The sequence below is a fragment of the Camelus dromedarius genome, chromosome 9, assembly GCF_036321535.1.
Source record: "Camelus dromedarius isolate mCamDro1 chromosome 9, mCamDro1.pat, whole genome shotgun sequence".
In the NCBI taxonomy this organism is placed as follows: Eukaryota; Metazoa; Chordata; class Mammalia; order Artiodactyla; family Camelidae; genus Camelus; species Camelus dromedarius.
Window position 1 is genome coordinate 44,929,091 of NC_087444.1, and position 15,595 is coordinate 44,944,685.

Below are 15,595 nucleotides of genomic sequence, written 5' to 3' on the forward strand. Positions count from 1 at the left end.
CCATCCAATAGTAAGTACCAAAGTAAGAAGAGGCGGGACCAGTAATGATAGACCAATCGAAGCTCCATATATTGCGACTATCTCAGCAGCGATTGGTCCAATGGTGCCCCCTCACCGCCTCTCTACTTCCTGCCGCCAGAGGGTCAAGATGCATTTCCGGCGTGCGTACGCCTCCTCTTGCGCTCTCATCTTAATGGCGGGCGTCGGCTGCTGAGTGGGACGTAGATAACCGCTGCCGGCACAGGGAAAGTCTCCCTGCCTTCCCCTTTCCTCTCGCAGCTAGCGCCGGAGCTCGCCAGCATGTCCGTGGTGCCGCCCAATCGTTCGCAGACTGGTTGGCCCCGGGGGGTCAACCAATTCGGCAACAAGTACATCCAGCAGACCAAGCCCCTCACCCTGGAGCGTACCATCAACCTGTAAGTGCGGCCTGGCCTTCGCGCGCTATCTACTCGGCATCCCCTTCCTCGTGAGCGCTCCGAAAGACTCCAGTCTTCTTCCGGCGGACCCCGCGCCTCCCCACCGCCCCCACTCTTGCTCTCGGGGGCGCGCCTTCTAGCTCTCTCACGCCCCTTCCTCGACCTGCAGAGCCATGGTGTTGGAGTCCTACTTGAGAGGCTTTCCCTTTCCCCTTTTCTGGAAAGAAGGTGTATTCCCCTGTCTCTGTATTCAGTTATTGTAGGAAAAACCCGTTTGCTTTGAACTCATTCTTTCCCCACCTCTCCAGAGGTAACTAACCGAAGACCGTGGTTTTTATCCTTTCGGTCCAGTAATTATGCTTTTACGTCGCATATATGGTATTGTTTTGTGTGTTTTTATTTAGTATAAGTGGTATAACGTAGCATCGTTTTTGCAGTTTTCCCTTTGCACCAATAGTAAGCTTTTGAAATCTTAACTGTAACGCGCAGGTTTAGTAGGTTTTTCTTCTATTGCTTTATTGCTTTTCAGTTCCTGAGTACACCACATTTTATTTATCTTCTCAGGGCTGTCTGGGTTGCCCTTTGCGTACACATGTCTTCTCTGCCGCAGCGACAGCATCCAAGCACCCTGAAGGCCCCAACTTGGGAAGGTGCTGAGGCTTTCCTTGTGGCTGGGCTTTCAGACCGTGGAGGGGACCAAAGTGTAGCTCCAGAGAACCTGTTGTTGACCGCGTTTTATTTTCAGCATCTTTCTGATTAACCTCTTCAAGCCATTGCATTTCGAATCCACTCTCGAAAGTAGTCTCGCTGTGGCAGAGAATTGACATTGGACTGTGCCTTGCTCAAGAAATTGTTAGTATGGTCTCTTTTAAAGAGATCATTTCTGAAAGTTTGTGAGCCACCGTGATGCTGACCCTAATGGAGGAAAGTGGCCAGCTTATGCCGGTCGGTGTTTAAAAGGTGCAAGGATTTAGTGATATTGGTGTTTTGGTAGGACACTTTAGGTGTTTCTCTGTTTTGTATTCAAATGAATGAACTTTTCCTCCTCAAAAGCAATTTGAAATTGAAAAGATAATTATTTTATTTGACAATTTAGGTGCCAGCTTGGAAATATAGATAATAAAAATGTTGGGTTTAGGAAATCTGGAATTAATAGATAGTTACATATATGCAAATTGATATCTCTAGCCATTACATTAACATAATAGCGTTTTAATTTCATATCATATATTTTTAAAAATCCTCATAGTTTTCCCATGAAATGGAAAAGGCAAATGCTCTTATGCTCTTTTAAAAAATGGGAAAGCACAACCTCTGGATTACTTTCAGTTGTAATTAGAACTAGGACTGACAGTTTTTCCTTGATTTACCTTGATTACTGGATCAATTTGCATCAAGCCATTATGTAGAACTAACTTGGTGAACATGCTTTCATCTTGGCTCCAGTAAAGTTATGGATTAATGGTGTTGTAGTACTTTAACTCCTATATAAATACAGTATTCAGAAATAATTGTGTTGTGCACTTAGTTCACCTGGATGAGTAATGGTCTAAATGGAAAACAGGCTCTCTCCCCTCCAATATATTTCATTAGTTGCATGAATGCTAACTTTGTAGCAGGCACCAGGCATAATGCTGGGTATAGAGTGGTGAGGAAGTAAGGTGCAGTCCCTGCTTTGCAAAGCTCACACTCTGATGGGAATTATACATATGTGTTTGAACTTGATTTCACAGCTGAAAATTCTTAACATTTGATTTTGATGGCATCTCTATTGATGTGAGAGCTGACTTTTCTGGTAGAGATGTGTTAAAGCTATCTTTAATTTTTCTCACTCAGGTTGTGAGAACTAAATGTTAATACATGTATAAAGCATTTTAAAAATCTGCGGTGCACACTGCATGTGTGATTGTTGCTACTAATGATGAAGATGTTAGATTTAGCATTGGGTCTACTGGGAGAAGTTCTTAAAATCTTTAAAGCATCCTAGAAATAGCTCATTTTAGTTATTATAGAGCTGTTTCACTTATGCCTAGAATTTGGCTTCTGGAATTAAAATAAGTTTTGAAGTTCTGGAAACCTTGATTTGTTCCCCTTTCAGGAATAGCTAAGTGGATTAGTTATGTAGTTAACTTTAATGCAAGGCATTTTGGTAGAATAGATACCTTGGAGATAGGCAGGTGTGGCCAAAGCATTCTTAAAGGCTTCTTACTGGAAGGCTTTTGATTGAGGGGTTACAAGGTAGTACTTGTGATGAAATATGAATACGGGTTTTTAAACTATCTTTAATGAAAAATTTAATCATTACTAGGCAAGCCGATGACTGTCTTTTATAGCCATATTTTGAATTCTTGATAAAGGAGAATATTTAAGATTACATCTCGTGGACAGAAGATTCAAATGAGAAGGGAAGAATAAGGATACTGAATAGAATAAATACAGAAGGCTGAAAAATCTAGATGGAAAAGAAGAGTTCATCTGAAGAGGGAAGGTACTGGAAAAATCTGAAGATAGTTGACTGGGAGAAATAGAAAATAACTGGAGAGATGATGGAAAGTGGTGGCTGAGCTTGTAGAAAAAGAGATATTGGCCATTAGAGCTCATAATTAATAGAGCTTATGATTAGATTAGTAGAGAAACCCAGGGACATATTAGCCAGGTTGACAATGTTAGTATAGCATCCATGATCTAAAACCAGAGGATTATTCAGATAGCCACTCCTCTAAGCATTTAAGGACCATAAGAATAGTGTTATCTGTGCTTGAAAGTTCAAGTATGAAGTAGCAGCTTGATCTAATGGAAGCTCTGGCTTTAAAGTGCAGAGTTAAATTCTGATCTTTGCTGTCTAATTAACTAACTTAACTTTGGACAAATCCTATGTCTCTGAGTGCAATACATGCACATTTTACTGTGGTTTCTTATCTGTGATTGGTATCTGACCTGGTAAATGATGGTTTGTAGTTCTCATATTGGATGTTTGTCTTTGGATCCCAGGTACCCTCTTACCAATTATACTTTTGGTACAAAAGAGCCCCTCTATGAGAAGGACAGCTCTGTTGCAGCCAGATTTCAGCGTATGAGGGAGGAATTTGATAAAATTGGCATGAGAAGGACTGTAGAAGGGGTTCTGATTGTCCATGAGCACCGACTACCCCATGTGTTACTGCTACAGCTGGGAACAACTTTCTTCAAATTGTAAGTTCATTGGAAATTAACAGTAAGATAGCTTTTAATAGGATTGCTGTTTTATGCAGCTTTGGAATATAATTTTAGCCCTAAGTCATTTATCTCAACAACCACTACTGTTAATGGAGTCTTTAGAAAGAGAAAATCACATTTTTTTCTCCAGTGCAGTACTCATTTATTGCCTAACTAGAAATCTGCACGTTTCTATGTATTGTTAATGTTAATGACTAAGCTTGATAGAAGCCATGTGAAACAAATGAGTCCAAGTTCAATTTCTAGATGTCATTTTAGCATTACTAAGAACAATTGATTTTACCTCTTTCTTAGGGTAAATAGTGTTTCCTGGTCTTAGAATGGCTTACATTTTGTAGATAATTGTTTAGTTTTCTCATTTAAGCTTATAAATCTCTCAGTACACATTTAATCCACAACTGTTTCATAAGATTGTACCAAAAAGAGTTCTCGAATATTTAGATTGTAGTTTTTGAAAAATGCCCCACTCTTCAGAGCTAGAGAATGTGGGTACACGGCTCTCTGGACATTTCTAGACTCCATTATCACCAGATAGCTTACAGAGAGAAGAGATTGGGATGGACTGGTTTCCAGCAATTATGTGATGTTTATGTTGTGGTACATATTTTGTTTGTTTAAAACTAGGGTTTGTGTACTGTTAGTCTGTTGAATAGACATTATGAATTAAACTTTCTAGCACATTCTTTCCCCTTCATTTGACATTTGTTTGCTTTGATTGCCGTATCATGTGACACTGAAATGTGTATTATGCAGTTACTTGATAGAAATGATATTATTTTGTTCTTCCTGTTATCCCCAAATTGTATTAAGTTGAAAGCTGAAATTCTTAAACTTTATACAGACCTGGTGGTGAACTTAACCCTGGAGAAGATGAAGTTGAAGGACTAAAACGCTTAATGACAGAGGTATTTTTCTGTTTAACCACTTTGACGATTTTATTAATGCTCATCTAAATACCATCAACTTAATGCATAATCAGGGCTTTTTATGTTTTGTGAAAAGGATGAGTTTATTTTAAATATTTGGTTTTCAACACATAAAACTTAAAACTCAGAGTGTTAGTACAATGTTTATTTTCTGCAGGTTGAACTTAACACATCCTCTTAACATTCCTTTTCATTGAAATTTTGATGTAGCAATAATGGTTAATAAAACAACATTTCCTGAGTACTGACTGATAAGCTTTGTTCTAACTAAGTGCTTTACATGCAGTAACTCTTTTAATCACCACAACAACACTAGGAAGTAGGTACTATTGTTAATCTCTAGGACACAGGGTGATCGGTAACTTGCTTGATGTTATATTGCTAGTATGTCATGAAGCTGGACATTTGAATGCAGGTAGTTTTGTTCCAGAGTAGGCACTAATAGAATTTTGACAAGACAATGATTTCTATTATATACCTATTTTCATTTTTGCACGTATTTTTTAGGCTTTTTCCAAGATGTGCTACTTTTTAGAAGTCATTCTAATGTCTGCCTTTAAAGCAATGGGGCCAAATGCATAGATGCTGAAAATTTTTGAGATTGTAGGTTGTGTCATTATTAAATGTTTTTCTTTTTTAGCATGTAATCTACCCCTTAATTACAAAACTAATGTATGTTCTGTGCAAAAACCTTGGCAAATACAGAAAGCAGAAGGAGAGACAAACAAAAATCACCTGTAATTATACCACTTTAACCTATTGATTTGTCTTTCTAGTGTTTTTAAATGCACTATAACTCTTAGATACTGTGCTGTGTTTGGACTTACATTTACATATGGTAGATGGAATCTACCTGCTTATCTCAGCTTTTTCTCAAGACTCCACCAAAAGGCAATAAAGGAGATTAAAAAGATATAAATCCAGTAGGATTGAGGGAGTGCAAAATGAGACAGTAGCAAGAAAAATTTTTTAGAAGCTGGAAAGCCGGTGAGCAAATTGTAACTGACTTAGCAGAAACCTCAGCCCAGCATGAGGGCAGTCCAAGACACAGCATTGCAGAACACCAAAAAGGCTAAGGAATTGGTACCTATGAAAGTGGTGGCATGCCTGGACTGAAAATTGAATTGACTGACAGTCTGTATGGGATGTATTTATATACCTACATTGTCTTCCCCCACTCTGTACATTTAGGCAAAGACTGGCTGGTGATTCTCTGTAGAGAACTGAATCAGAAAATGCTAAGCAATCAAAAAGTTGAGAAGGTGGGGAGAATGAGTGAAAAAGTTTACATACTGAATGGTGAGACTTCAAGACTTCTCCTACAAGGCTGATAGTGTTAACAACTGGTTTTACATACCCCAGGCTGAAGGTTGGAGGTTTGTTTCTGGAGAAAGTGATCAGTTCCAGAAAATACTCTAGATGATAGATGGTATTTGGGAATCTTCCCAAAGAAACATTGTAGTCCTATCTCTCATGCACACTGAGATGGGAATTAAGTATCTTATTTTTTTACCCTGAATTGTGAGCAGATAAGTATTACCAGGCTTTTGGAGAAAGCTTCTTAACAGGAAAGAGATCAAAAGAAGCAAAGTGAACTCGACAGAAACAGAAAATTCAGTGATCAACAGAATTATGATTAATATTCTTGATGTGATAAAAGGAGATTTTGCATCTGTAGAACAGTGCCCTTTGAAAAGAACTATCTAGCCAACAAAAAAGAACTCATAAGTATTTAAATTAAAAAAAAAAGGCAGAATGAAAAATTCATTAGAGAGTTTAAAAGATTCAGTTGAGTTAACCTACTAGAAAGTAGAACAAAAAGATAGAAGATAGGTAAGAAAAGGTAAAATTACTGCATCGTTATAGAAGGGTCAATATAAACTGCAGATAAATAGAACAGAAGGAAAGGAGTTAGCAAAGCAATAATTCAAGAAAATTTCCCAAACTTAATCATCAGTTTTCAGTTTGAAAAGACCTGCTGGCATGCCCTCTCTAATGAATGTTACAAGATTCATGAAGAGGCGTATCATGAAATTTGACGTAATAAGGATAAAGAGAAAATTCTAAACGCTTCTAAAGTTGGGGAGGAGGAATGGGGAGATAGACATGGGTTAAATAAAAAGCATCAAAATCAGAAATGGCTTCAACAGTCCCAGAAATAATACTGGAAGCTAATAATGGAGCCTTCATAAATCTAGGAGTACATGATTTCTATCCTAGACTTTTCTGTCTAATCAAACTATAAATCAAGTATGCAGGTAAAATAAAGTTATTTCCAGACATAGAGTTTCCAAAGATGTGACATCTCCTGTACCTTTTCTCAGGAAGCTACTAGAGGATGTTCACCACCAAAGTGAAAGAATAAACTAAAAAGATACAGGGTTCAGAATATAGAGAGGATCTAACAACACAGGAGAGAGACCAAGGGAAGTCCTGGGACTCCAGCTGTGAAGCAGGGCTAAAAGCGTCTACAGATTGGAGCAGGGTGATAGAAAAATATTTCTTAGGAAAAATGAAATTGATAGAATAATTTATACTTGAACTGAGAAGAAATTTAAGCTCTTGTGGAGAATGTGGGAATGAATTAGTGATAGCAAATGAAATGTAACAGTTATTACCTCCCCAAAAAAGGATAGTTGTACAAATAGGGAAATGTAATTATAGTTTACTAAATATTGTATCTGATTAACCTAGTCATACTAATTTACTGAAAATTGACTTAAATATTGATAATGGGAACATGGTAGAAGAGAAGGTATGAGTGGGGCATGCAGTTTTAAGATCTAAATTCTCATCCACAGTAGACGGTGTTAATTGGTTTTGTAAAGTTTTTAAAAATGAAAAGCAGTCAAGAAATGGTCATAAAAGAAATGTTACAAATTAACTACAGTGACCTGACAAATACTACCTCAGTAACGTGATCAAGGTCAACATCAGTGATAAATCATGTTGCTAGAATATATCTGTGCAGTGAGGTGAAGAGAATGAAACTTTACCTCTATAATTTTCCTTCCCAAATTCCCCGAAATCCATAATCCCAGTCTAACTGAGGGACATTCTGCAAGAAACCTAACTAGTACTCTTCAAAATTGTCAAGATTATCAAAAATAAGGAAAGTCTGAGAAACTGCCACAGTCTAGAGGAGCCTAAGGAGAAATGACAAATGGAATGTGATATCCTAGATGGAATTCTGGAACTGAAAAAAAGACATTAGGAAAAAACCAAGGATGTATGATTAAAGTAGGGACTTCAGTTAATAATAAGGCATCAGTATTGGTTCATTAATTGTGAAAAATGTGCCATTCTTGTGTAAGATGTTAATAGGGAAAACTGGGTGTGGGATATGGGAAGTCTTTGTACCATCTTTTCAACTTTGCTATAAATCTAATGGGGATAATCAGTTATTTAAAAGCAAGAAGACACAGTGTCCTGGGTTCCATCCCTAGTACCTCCTCTAAAAATAAGTAAATAAAACCTAAACACCCCCCCCAAAATAAAATAAAATAAAAGTAGGAAGAATGCTTTTAAAAATAGAGGCAAATATCTGACAGGAAAATAGCTAAGAGTTGAAAGTTATAGCCAGTGGAATTGTGAAGTGGGACAGGAAACTTCTGTTTCTCATGATGAACTTTATAGGACCATTTTTGACCAACTAAAATGTATAGAGTATAGCTTTGATTAAAATACGTTTAATTTTATGTGATACAGATTTATAAAAATGAAAATTGTGAATTTTGCACACCTCTGTAACTTGGTTACAGAAGCTATAGTTGAGTCTAATAAAAAACTATTGTATGCCATTGGCTAATGTAGGTAATTGGTCATCTTTGGTTTTCCATGCATAGCCTGGGCATAACAACAGATGTGTTGGCCCTCCATGATTGTGTTGATGCCAGATTGCCAGTTTTGAACTAATAGTGTATGTCTTGGGCAAAGTGACACAGGTAATAAATAGTAAATTATAGAGAGGAAATCCATATAGGAGATATAATAGCCATTGGTCTCCAATAGGAGTGCTGCCAAAAATATTTTCTTCACTGAAGAAGGAAATTCATGGGTATGTATATTTGGTTGTTTACTGGCTGTATCGCTTCTTTTTGACAGATACTGGGTCGTCAAGATGGAGTCCTGCAAGACTGGGTCATTGATGACTGCATTGGTAACTGGTGGAGACCAAATTTTGAACCTCCTCAGGTCAGTGTTCATTATATTTGCTGGGCAAATACTTGGGGACATAGGAAAGAGATTTAATTCCAGCCATTTAAAAAGATAGTAGAATTTGACTTGAAATTTCCTCTTCCGCCTGCTTAATTTAAATAAAAAATTAAAAAGCCAAGCATTTTTTCTTTTAAAGGAAAATTTCAAAATATGCCAAAGTTGAATAATAAACGTAAATAAATACCATTACCTCTCATCTGCCTTCAGCAGTTAGCACTCATGGTCAAACGTCATCAGTCCTGTCCCCCCCGCTGCCTTGTTCCCGCTGTTCCCATCTTCAGTTGTTTTGAAGCAAATCCTAGATACAGTTTCAATCGTAAATATTTTAGTGTGTATCTTTAAAAGGTAAGGATCTTTCTGAAAACATAACCACAATACTACTACCATTATCTAAAAACAAAAAAATTTCATTCGTTAAATACATAGTCACTATTCACATAGCTTTGAGTTTTATTTTTATCTTACTTTTGTAATTTGTTTGAATTAGGATAGTTCTTAAGTCTCTTTTACATCTATAGGTTGGCTCCTTGTCTTTTTCTCCTTATAATTTATTTGTTAATGAAAACAGATCACTTAAAATCTTTAGTGTTTTCGTCACTGATTGCACCCCCCTGTTATAGAACACATAGCTCTTCTCTATAAATTGGTAGTTAGATCAGGAAATTGGATTTGGACTCAATTTTGGGGGGAAAGAGGTACATGGCTTGACATAGGTATGTATATTATTTATCTATTGCTGTATAATATATGCCCCAAAAATTAGCAGCCTAAAACAACAGACCTTTATTATCCTAGTTTCTCAGGGTAAGGCCTCTGGGAGCTGCTTAGCTGAGTGGTTCTGGCTCATGAAGTTATGGTCAAGTTCTCGGCTGGATTGCATTATCTCCAGGGTAGTCTGAAGCTGAATTACCCGATCCCAAGCTCACACGTGTATTTGTTAGCAGACCTCTCGGTTCCTTCTGGGCTGTTGGACTGAAGGTTCAGTTTCTTGCTGGCTGTTGATTGAAGGCCTCCCTCACTTGCCATGGGAGCATCGCCTTCAACAACTCCCAGTAAGACAGCTGGCTCCACCCAGAGCCTGTGATCTAAGAGATAGAGACCGTGCCCAAGTAGGAAGCTGCAGTCTGTTACAACCTAACCTTGGCAGTGACGTGTCACTTTTGCTGTCTGCTATTGGTCACACAAACCAACATAGTACATTGTGGGAAGGGGCTACACAAAGGTGCAGATACCAGGAGACAGGGTTGGGAGTCATCTTGGAGTCTGGCTACCATGGGTAGTATGGTGTACTTCCATCAGGAATTTTATAATGTCTGGTTGTCTCTTTTTGTAATGTTAGCAGCTCATGGATAATAGTTTTCCTAGATCTATTAATTCATCAGAATTGTGATACTTAGGTAAAGAGAAACTTACCAACTATTTGTGTACCCTGAGGTATAGTTTGTGTAGGAAAGAATATATGCTGCTTTCCCTCCACTTACCAGTTTTCGGAAGAATGAGTTAATTTCTTAGCATCTGCCAAAGGCTTGACTTTACTCAAAAGGGAGAATAAGACAAAGACTTGTGTGCAGATTGTTTGGGAGGTGATCCCAGGAAGCAGCAGAGTACCGGGCAAGGGAGACCAGAAACAGCAGAAGTCTGTTGTACATAATTGATCTTATTACAGCTGTGGGTAACTGGATTAATCTTGCTAAGGACTGTGGGGAACCATGTGGAATGCATCTCAGAGTTGTCCATCGGAAGGATGGAAGAATGGAAGGCCAGGGACTTTTGTCCCCCATTGGATGAGAGTTGTAAAACTCTTGCACTTTGATGTTGAAGCTGAGCACTGGTTGAGAGAATATCCAGGGCTTTGGGAATCCTCTGAGGCTGAAAAGCAAGAGTGGAACAGTGGCAGCAGCAAGGGAGCTTTCTGACACTTTGATGCACAGCCTCCCTGAAATATGAGGTGGGATGAGAAACACAAAAAGTGTCTGTTTCAGTCACCCTTTAAAGTGGTATTTGACCTCCTGGATTTAAATATATTTGATGTGTTTTAATCCATTGTAATGATGGATAATGTTACTGATGTGCAGTGTTTCCTATCTTTGACTAATGGGAGCCTTTGTAAGTTGGATGTATGAGTTTGATAGCTTCTTTGCATGACATGCTGTTCCAGGTGACAGATTGGACGAAATATCAGTCAGGCAAAAGATTGTTCTGTCTGTCGTCTTCTGACCAGTGTAGCTGAGGGATAGGAAGAAGAGGTGCTGTGGAAGCTGGTGCTGGTGCTCACTCCTGGAGAACTGCCCAGGCTTTGAGAAAGTATAATTGCATCTGGAAATAGTGAAGTTCCTGATCCAAAGATACGTAGAACAATTATTTTGAACTTTTTTTGCTTTCTTGAACATTCCATAACCTAACTGGAAAATACTCTAATAACAGCAATGTTTTCCAGGCTGCTTTCTGAATACCCTCATTCATATCCCTTACCATGGTTCTAGGACAGTTCTCTTAATTCACTGAACCCTAAGGTTGTCTCTGATAGTATAAGATATAACATAAGGGTTGTGTGTTTGTTTAGTAAACTTGGAGTATTGGTGAGGTGGGAAAAGAGCACGACACCATCTTCTTGTTCTTTTTATATAAAGTGCAGTTGGCTTAAAAAGAGGAGAAATGGGAGAAGGATTTACACGAAAATGGACATACAGCCTCGAGTAGAAGAATATTGGGGTAATGCTGGTCACTGATTTGGTCATGGTTTGGGAACTTTTGTTGTATGTGAACCACAGTTCTCTTAGCCTGTGCTGTTTAAGCTACTTCTCACCTGTCTCTCTGTTGCTGCCAGTGTACCTGGTTTTCATGATAGTATAGGGTAACTCCAAAGCCTGGGGTAGCTGTCTTGATTCATACCCTAGGGATGCCTCTAGTGTATACTTACTCTAACCAGAATGCTGGTTAGGTGCCATTGGGGCAGCGCAGTGGGTAATAACATCAGCTTTTGTAGTTAGATTAGAGTTGGATAGATTCAGTTGAATCCTGGCAACGCTGCTTAGCCGTATCATCTTGGGAAAGATACTTAGCTTCCCTGCGCAAGTTCTTTACATAAAATAAAGGTGATGATACTTCCTTTTGGCAGCCTCTGTTTTTATACTTCTTTTCTGTTACGCCTATTTTCAGCACTTTTTAATTCCCTTGCCCTCAAATACTCCAAAAGAAAAATAGATTTTTCTGAATGTGTCACGGGGAGATGCAGGAGAGGTTTTCATTCTATACGAACTGTAGAACAAAAGTCTCTATCTTAGACTTTTAAAATCCTCTGTGTTAAAATTCTTTCTCAGGTAGCAGCCTCCCCTCTCTAATTCTCTTTATTCCTTTAAATTCTCCAAAATATTTTCTCCATTTTCCCAGGCAATTTGACTTTGTCTAGCTGGCAAAGACTTCTCATCTGATATTTTTGCAGCATGTAGGCAGTGTGCTCATATGGTGGTTGTGGGGTAGAATGTTCTGCCAAATACCTCAAGAGGTGTATTTAAACTTTTAATATAGTAAACATGTCTACATCAGTATTCCAGAAAATTTAACTTAGTAATGATATATTTTTAAAAAGACAACTTTTATCAAAAACACTCCACTAATAGCAGACTTCGTTGTGTTTTAAATTTATCAAGCTGTAAATCTTGTGTCTACACATTTAATTGTCTTGAATGATTGAATGGTTTACTACTTGATATTTTATATTTATTAAATCATTTGTCTGTACATCTATTAGGTACCAGATCCTGGTAAAGGGAAGACTAGAAAGAATTTTACTTTTCTCAGCAGTTTATATTGTATTGGGGAATAAGCAAGACCATGGAATACTTGTTAAAATAAAATTGTATGGGATTATGAGGAACTTGGTCTTAAAGGGCTGATATTTGAGCTTAATGTATGAAAGGGGAGAAGTTGGGAAATAGAGACATGGTGGGTATAAGAGATGTCTTGGCAACTACAAATTATTCTGTTTTGTTATTTTAGTATCCATATATTCCTGCACATATTACAAAACCTAAGGAACATAAGAAGTTGTTTTTGGTTCAACTTCAAGAGAAAGGTAAGTTACTTTGTTTTTGAAGGCAGCCATCTAAAAACTTTTATAACATAATTTCAAGGATACCTTTATTTGTGTTTTCTCCAAGTTCCTTATATTTTGATATTTATTGTAAAACTAAAAATGCATACCATTTTTATATAGAATTACCTAGTTTTTCTCAGATGTGCTAGCCATGTTATGGGGGAAGAGTAAGTATTTAGAGCCTAGAATACCAGATTATAGTATTTTTAATAACTGTTTAGCTGCTGGTATTGATTTTCACATTGTGATAAGCTGAAAATTTTAGGAGACAGATGAATTTTTTTAATACCATCTTTAGCCCTGTTGTGCATATTAACAAATAATTATTCTATTCTTTATAATGTTCTTAAATTAGAATTCAAAATAAATTGGAAGCTCAGATTTTCTCTTCTCCCCATCCTCCCAGGGCTATCACTCATAAGGTCCTCTTGGTTGGTAATAATAGGATCTCTTTAGAGAGTCAGTTTCAAAGCTGTGGCTGTAAACTTTGCTTAAAAGACAAAACCAGAATATACATATGTGTATGCCTGACTGAGACATTGTTCTTACACCAGAAATTGACACATTGTAATTGACTGTACTTCAATTAAAAAAAAAAAAAAGACAAAACCAACCTGTTTTAATGAGAAATACCTCTTTCCTCAAAAGTTTCTCAAATGTAAAATTGGTGATTACAGGTGAAATGGAAGCAATGGTTATATAAGAAATTGTGGAAAATGAATACTGTTTTATTTTATTTTAGCCTTATTTGCAGTTCCTAAAAATTACAAGCTGGTAGCTGCACCACTGTTTGAACTGTATGACAATGCGCCTGGATATGGACCCATCATTTCTAGTCTCCCTCAGCTTTTGAGCAGGTATGGACATTTTGTGGTTGATTCATCTAAACTGCTCAATTTAAAATAATCCAAGCCACTTGAGAAGGGATAGTCCATAAATTTTGGTCTTTAAGGAAACAAAGACAGTAGGTGGATCCTTAGGCCTTGTGCAAGCCAAGGATTAAATATGACTGTGCATCCTTAGACCCTAAGTTGCAGCATGACTTTCTGGTAATTGTGCATCTGCTCGTCCCCAAATCTGATATTCTCCACAGTCAAGTGTGAAGTCTTCATTTAAAGAAGAGGTGGTCAAATAGTAGTCAGCAGTATATAATAAATATGAGAGGGCGTATATATATAAAAACGTGGAGAATTGAATCTCTTGGTATAATACATAACTCTCTTTCCATCTGAAAATCTATTCAGGCTCAAATTGGGGCATGTGGGATTAAGTCCTTAATTTTTACATGGAGTTTTTTGTTTTTGTTTTGTTTTTAATTCTACTGGTTGAGGGGCTTGAGTCAATCATAGATAAGAATTGCAGAATAATATAATGGTTAAGAATACAGATTCTGCAGTGTTTGGATTTGAATTCCACTTTCAGTGCTTCCTGGCAGTGTGACCTCTGACAAACGATTATACCTATTTATTCATCTGTAAATGGGGATGATAGTCCCAGCTTCATAGACTTGTGAGGACTAAGTGAAATAATGCATATAAAGTGCTTAGAATAGGTGTCAGGCACCTGGTAAGTGCTTAGTAAATGTTAGTTAAAAAACAATGTCAGTAGTGGTTTTGACCTTCTATGAAAGCTTGTTTAGTATGAAAACGGGCTTCCTATTTTGGCACACTAATCGGACTTCATCTTTTGCTCCTCTGCTTTGGCCTGCTGATGGGTTACAAGTTGAAGTACGGGATATGAAAAAAGTCATATTTTTCATTTATTTAAACACTACCTATCAGGTATCAGGAACTTGCTGAGTGGTCAGAATACAATGAGGTAGGTGTAAAAGTTTTCCCTTCCTTCAAGGAAAGTGGATTATTAATCAAATGTACACTCTTAAAAATTTTTAAATTATAAATATTCAGTAATACTTATTTAATGTATAATGTATAATGTGACTGACAGGTGAAAGAAAAGGGTGTCTCAGTGTAGAAAATGCCCAAAATATCAAGGGAGGGTTGAAATGTCTAAATTTCTTTATCAACTAAGATATAGCCTATGTAAATAATACTGTATTTAATAACGATATCGTTCTTTTTAAAATTCAGGTTCAATTTTATATACAACTGAATTCCTGTGCAATGGAGAAGTAAGAGAAGCCGTCTCTGTGAGCACAGCTATACACAGTGTAGAATAAACATGCTAGGAAGGTTTTTTTGGTTTTATCTCTTTCCCAGTCCCTAAATTGCCACCTACTTTTTGTTGTTTGAATAGTAAAGTTAATATGGAAAACTAGATTGTGGTATAAACAAATGTGATGATGTTTAATTTACTTTTGGTTTTACTCATACTTTTTTTGTACAACATTAAAGAAAGTAGACTTCTTTCTATTTGCTTTTTGTTGTTTTGTTTTTTAATTTCACATTAAATTTGTGAAATTCTTACAGGTGAGGATCTTATCCCACCCCCCTCCCGCCGCTGAATGTTAAGAGACAATGGCAGGTCAAGTTTATGGGACCCTTGCTCTGCTACCACTCTTAGGGGTATATTCCAAGACTGTATTATAGATCTTTGTGCTGAGGATCTTCTGGGAACTAGAGTTTCTTGATTTGAGTCTGAGGTGCAATTCCTGTACCAAATTTTATACTCATGATGAGTTATATTACAGCAGAACTCCCAGTATATTTCTGACTGGTACATTTCATACCAGTACAGCTGGACCTTAGTTCACAAACAATGGA

The 15,595-nt window shown here is 37.3% G+C and overlaps 1 protein-coding gene across 1 annotated transcript; it reads left to right on the forward strand.

Moving 5' to 3' along the window:
• Positions 1-156: 156 nt before the first annotated feature.
• NUDT21 (nudix hydrolase 21) lies at positions 157-15,244 on the forward strand. Its single transcript, XM_010988452.3, has 7 exons — positions 157-416; positions 3,408-3,608; positions 4,474-4,537; positions 8,663-8,752; positions 12,776-12,851; positions 13,615-13,729; positions 14,963-15,244. The coding sequence occupies exons 1-7, from the start codon at positions 301-303 to the stop codon at positions 14,982-14,984; spliced, it is 684 nt and encodes a 227-aa protein (XP_010986754.1). The 5' UTR covers positions 157-300; the 3' UTR covers positions 14,985-15,244.
• The last annotated feature ends 351 nt before the right edge of the window (positions 15,245-15,595 follow it).

Coding starts and splice junctions, on each gene's coding strand:
- NUDT21 (XM_010988452.3), top strand. CDS start 301: ATGTCCGTGGTGCCGCCCAATCGTTCGCAGACTGGTTGGCCCCGGGGG. Junction 3,609..4,473: donor GGAACAACTTTCTTCAAATT/GTAAGTTCATTG, acceptor AACTTTATACAG/ACCTGGTGGTGAACTTAACC. Junction 4,538..8,662: donor TAAAACGCTTAATGACAGAG/GTATTTTTCTGT, acceptor TCTTTTTGACAG/ATACTGGGTCGTCAAGATGG.